Here is a 6000-nt window from a genome sequence, read left to right on the forward strand (position 1 = left end):
GACCCTCAAGCACTGCGCCACCAGGGAAGCCCATTAGTTGTGTTTTTTTAATACAAGTGCTTTATCACATCTATGATTTGCAGATGTTTTCTCCCATTCTTTGGGTTGTCTTTCACTTTTTTTTTTTTTTTTGTCTTTCACTTTCTTGATGGTATCTTTCAAAGCATAACAGCTTTTAATTTTAATGAGGTCCAATTAATTTTTTTCATTGATGTGGTTTGTGCTTTTGGTGACATATCTAAGAATCCATTACCTAATCCAAGGTCATGAAGGTTTACTCCTACGATTTTTTCTAAAAGTTTTATGGTTTTAGCTCTCATATTTAGGCCTTTGATTCATTTTGAGTTAATTTTTGTGTGTGTGTGTGGTACGCAGGCCTCTTACTGTTGTGGCCTCTCCCGTTGCGGAGCACAGGCTCCGGACGCACAGGCCCAGCGGCCATGGCTCACAGGCCTAGCCGCTCCGCGGCATGTGGGATCTTCCCGGACCGGGGCACAAACCTGTGTCCCCTGCATCGGCAGGCGGACTGTCAACCACTGTGCCACCAGGGAAGCCCCATTTTGAGTTAATTTTTGAGTATGATGTGAAGAAGGGGTCCACCTTCATTCTTTAGCATGTGGATATCCAGTTGTTCTATCCTTTTTATCACTGTTGGTGGGAAAGACTATTCTCCTCTCCATTTAGTTGTCTTGGCTCCGAGGTGTAGAACCTTTTTTATGTTTGTTGTTTATTTGTTTTGTGAGGTATCTGTACTTTTTTTTTTGCCCAACTTTTTAATGGAGTAGTATCTTTTTTTCCCCCCCCCCCCCCGAGTTCTTTATATAATAAAAAGTGCCACAACCTTTCTGGAAAACAATTTAGCAACATATATAAGGAGCTTTAATAATGGCCCTATCTTTTGACTCACTGTTTCCACTTCCCCAAAACAACCATTTTCCCTGTTTTTCACTTTTTAAATTTTGCTGTTTTTCTTTATGTTAAGTTTTTCTTATTATCATACTAAAAATATTTTTTTCTAGTATTTTTATCCATTTTAATCTACTTTATTCACTTTAATTCACCTGGAATTTATTTTATATTTTAAGATGATACAAGGATCAGAGATTGCCGCCATAGCCGTCCAGTTTAAAATACCACCTGTATAATACACTAATTTTATATGTACATGTATCTTTTTCTAGACTTATGTAAAGAAATCTATAGCTTTATAGTTTTGGTATCTGGCAGGATAGATTCCTCCTTCATTCTTACTGTTTTTCAAAATTTTCTTGGCTATTGCAAAAATAAATTTGCATAAAATTATAAATTACTTTAGGGGGACTATGCAGGTTTTGTTCTATATGTTTAAAGGGAGGTTCTTGTCTAAGCGCTTTTTCCCCATTCTCCATGCCTGCCTGGACAGTGGGGACTGAGCAGGGAAGTTGGTAGTCTGAAGGCTGCTTCTGACAGATTTCTGCAGGAGTTCATACACCTCTTCTGTCTTGTTGAACACCAGTCTGAGAGAGGAGGAACTTAAATGCACCCTAAGTTTGTAAGCACTTTGCAAACTGGAATAGCCTTGAGCAAGTACGTGGAGTTATATGGGGAAGGCCAAACACAGGGACACGAGACATGTCTTCTCTTCCATTTTGCTGCATACTCATCTTCACCATCCATTATGTTTTTTGAGACACATGTAAGCAGTGTGTAGAGCTTATTAAGCATCTACAGATAGACAAAGTAAAGACCAAGGTTTGAATGTGCTGTATAGTTTCCAGCCATGCTATTTCTACATGTTGAGGTTTCAATATACTGTCACGTATAGCTCAAAATATGCTATATTAAGAACATCCCAGATGAGAAGCAATGTGTTAATTTTTAATAACTTTAAAAAGTCTTTTTTTGTGTGTGTGGTATGCGAGCCTCTCACTGTTGTGGCCTCTCCCGTTGCGGAGTACAGGCTCCGGACGCGCAGGCTCAGCGCCCATGGCTCACGGGCCTAGCCGCTCCGCAGCATGTGGGATCTTCCTGGACCGGGGCACGAACCCGTGTCCTCTGCATCGGCAGGTGGACTGTCAACCACTGCGCCACCAGGGAAGCCCCTAAAAGTCTTTTATAATTTAATCATAAGGTTGAGACTTTTACCAGATTTTTGTATGATATATATTTTTTTGTATGTAGCATTTCTGTATTTTAAGAAATGGGAGGAGGACAACTGGCTGGATTCTTCAAGTCAGTGCCATGAGAAAATGGGGGAGGGTGGCAGGAGATGAAGAACTTTAAAGACAATAACCAGATGTAGGGTTTGGGTCTGAATTGGGTCTTGATTTGTGCAGACCAGCTCTAAAAGACATTTTGGGGGCAAGTAGAGAAATTTATATAGGGACTAGATATTAGCAGATATTAAAGAATCCTTCATTTTGGGCTTCCCTGCTGGCACAGTGGTTAAGAATCCGCCTGCCAGTGCAGGGGACACGGGTTCGAGCCCTGGTCCGGGAAGATCCTACGTGACGCAGAGCAACTAAGCCCATGTGCCACAACTACTGAGCCTGTGCTCTAGAGCCCGCGAACCACAGCTGCTGAGCCTGAGTGCCACAACTACTGAAGCCCACACGCCTAGAGCCCATGCTCCGCAACTAGAGAAGCCACAGCAATGAGGAGCCCTGCGCACCACAATGAAGAGTAGACCCCGCTCGCTGCAACTAGAGAAAGCCCAGGCACAGCAACAAAGACCCAACACAGCCAAAAATAAAAACAAATAAATAAATAAATTTATTTTTTTTTAAAAAAAAGAATCCTTCTTTTGTTAGATGTGATAATGGTATCCTTTCCTCTCTATATTTCCATATGTTTGAAATTTTTATAAATGCAGAAGAGACCTAAACAAGGATCATCTTATATTTCTCATATTCTTCTATTTCTGTTGATTTCCGCTTGGACTTTGTAGTCCATGGGAATAAGCTGATCAGTTCTGAAACATTTAACATTGATACTGAATGCTGCTGGGGGCATAGTCACAGGCTATTGGAGCTTTATTTTAAAGTACCAGAAAAAAAGGAGAGGGTATAGTTTATGCCCAATCATGGGAGATTGGATAAACAAGTGTATAGCCATGTGTTCACTACACATCATACTACAACTTAATGGTATGGGACAGAACCTGAAGTAAATACGAATCCAGATGGCTCATGCATACACATGTGCATAGGAAAAAAGACTGGAAGAAGAGCAACCTGTCTACGCTTCAGTAGTGGACTCCTGGCTGTTAGGATTTCACATGTTAATTATTTCCTTAGTTCTTTTGCTTTCCACATTTTCTACCGGGTGCATATATTGCTTTTCTAATCAGGGAAAAAACAGACATAAGGAAAAGAGGCTGTTTTCTCTACCAGTGAGGAAGCTCGACCTCTCAGCTTGAACTTTGTTTTTGCTTTGGATCCTGGTTAGGCTTCCAGGGGTTGTGCTCCTGAGCAAAGCCAGGCAGTTTTTCTACACACTTATTTTCTGAGTTCTCATCACGATAAAACCAAAGCACAAAACCCTGTAACTTTTTAAAAATGAGCTTTGGTTCATTAAGAAATATTTTTATACTTGGTTTTCCCCTAATTGCAGGTCTATAGTTTTGATTCTTAATTTGGAAAATCAGAGTGGTGGTGTACTTCGTGGGAGGCACTGAGTGTTGTGAAATCAGGCCAGGAGTGTGAATGTCAGAGCAGAAGATTAGAAATTCCTGAACTATGGATTATATTGTTGCATATTAGGAACATTACATTTCTCTGATTTCACAAGTTTCTTTAGTAAATTTGTGTGAAGAATGTTGGTAGTTGGTAAAGAGTAAGAAGGTGGTCTCCACAGGTCACCTTTTCCATTTTCTTTGCAGTTAAGAGATATGGTTGGTCTGGCCTATTACTTTGAAAGGCTGAGAACAGCTAAACTCTATTTTTGAATCTTTAGCAGATCATCAAATACTTTTAGAAAAAATATTGTCAGATGTCTGCGTAGAAATTTCAGTGGAAGGCAAAGCATTTCATAAGCATTAACAATTGTACTGGGTGGTTGTATTCAAGATAAGTGCTGTCTTATTTTTTTTTTTTAACTTTTTATTTTATTTATTTATTTTTTTGGCTGCGTTGGGTCTTCATTGCTGCGCATGGGCTTTCTCTAGTTGTGGCGAGCGGGGGCTACTCTTTATTGCGGTGTGCAGGCTTCTCATTGTGGTGGCTTCTCTTGTTGTGGAGCACGGGCTCTAGGTGCTCAGGCTTCAGTAGTTGCGGCACATGGGCTCAGTAGTTGCAGCGCACAGGCTCTAGGGCGCTGGGGCTTCAGTAGTTGTGGCATACAGGCTCAGTAGTTGTGGCTTGCAGGCTGTAGAGTGCAGGCTCAGTAGTTGTGGCGTACAGGCTTAGTTGCTCCATGGCACATGGAATCTTCCCGGACCAGGGATCGAACCTGTGTCCCTTGCATTAGCAGGCAGATTCTCAACCACTGTGCCACCCGGGAAGTCCTGTCTTATTCTTTTAGGACAGGTAATGAATGCTGCAAGTATTGTCCCTCTGGTCACAAGATTATGAAATCCAAAGGGTGTCTCTGATTCTTATGCTCCATCAGATATTCGCAGTGGGTTGTGATTGGTCAGGCCTTGACAGTCTTTTTAATTAGGTTGAATCATATGAAATTGCCAATGTTTGGTCATTTGGGCCTAGAGAAACAACAGTTTCATATGGTTGAACCTAATATAGTAACAGCTTTTCGTGCACTTGTATGTATTGTACAGTGAATTGGGTTTTTGTTACTACAGTTTAGAATAAGCATCGCTTTCTTGCTCTCAGATGATCATACAAAAGTGAACTTTAACCAGCCTTGCTTCTGAGTTGGTTTATTTCTGTGCCTCTGGATCTTCCTTAAAGTTGCCAATGAGCTAAAGAGAACCTCACCAGCTGCCTTCTCTCTGTGGCTGATATTATCCATCAGCTTTAACATTAGTTTGAAAAATAATTAATGAACGTGAATTGGAACTCTGAAAGCTTATTAAAATATTTTTATTTGTTTTATTTTAGTCTCAGATGCAAACGTCAGTGGGAATTGGACCCACACAGGCAATTGCAACAGGCCCTACTGCAGATCCTGAAAAACGCAAACTGATACAGCAGCAGCTGGTTCTACTGCTTCACGCTCATAAATGTCAGAGGCGAGAACAAGCAAATGGAGAGGTTCGGGCCTGCTCTCTCCCACATTGTCGAACCATGAAAAATGTTTTGAATCACATGACACATTGTCAGGCTGGGAAAGCCTGTCAAGGTAAGTGCCATTTTCTGAAGTCCTGGGGGCAGAGCTTAGGATGAAATTTGTCTGTTGTTCTCAGGCACCTCTCTTGTTAATAAGGTTCCCACCACCTACGTCCCCACACGCCGACCAGTCAGATGCCTCTGGACACTTACCTGCTGAGGAGAAAGGCGATTTGGTTTTATGATATTCTGTGAACTTCTGCTGGCTGGGGCTGTGCCCTGCATTTGTTCTTTTCTGCCTTCCTGTGTCACGGAAGACCTTTGTCCCTTCTTGACACTGTCTTCATCATAACTGTCTAGATCACGGTTTTCTTTTGGACAGTGTAGCTCACACACATACACGTGTGCACACGCCCTTCCCAGAACCTAGAGCATCTGTCTTGCAGTCGTTTTGTGTGCCCACATTGCCAGGGGCCCACTGCCTTGCTCCTCCACCTTTTCGTCTTGAGGCTTATTGGGATACTGGTGAAGTTGTCCTGGGTGACTGTCTGTGACATGGGGAACTATGCACCGTATCAGCCCTGCCACTCCTTCCTTCCCCTCCAGGAGGGGGACTCAGGCGAGTCACGTGCCCCTCCCCCCCCACCTGCTCTTCTATAGCAGACACCCCAGTTCTCCCGAAGAGACTGTTTCTTACTAACAACTCTACTTCCCTTTAATCTTTATTCTCTTTCCTTCTCTTCAAACTTGTGCTCCTAAACCTTGGGGAGAGTCTGTCCCTGATCTCCCTCTTTCC

At 42.3% G+C, this 6000-nt stretch overlaps 1 protein-coding gene across 2 annotated transcripts in view; it reads left to right on the forward strand.

Annotated features, from left to right (window-relative positions):
* The window catches only part of CREBBP (CREB binding lysine acetyltransferase), a 137221-nt gene that overhangs the window by 73048 nt on the left and 58173 nt on the right, over positions 1–6000 (forward strand). For both annotated transcript variants that reach the window (XM_007453481.1, XM_007453482.1), the window contains exon 4: positions 5037–5277. In XM_007453481.1, coding sequence (XP_007453543.1) covers positions 5037–5277 — 241 coding nt within the window. The remainder of the gene's footprint in view (positions 1–5036; positions 5278–6000) is intronic.

The sequence above is a fragment of the Lipotes vexillifer genome, unplaced genomic scaffold (assembly GCF_000442215.2).
Source record: "Lipotes vexillifer unplaced genomic scaffold, Lipotes_vexillifer_v1.1 scaffold914, whole genome shotgun sequence".
Taxonomy (NCBI): domain Eukaryota; kingdom Metazoa; phylum Chordata; class Mammalia; order Artiodactyla; family Lipotidae; genus Lipotes; species Lipotes vexillifer.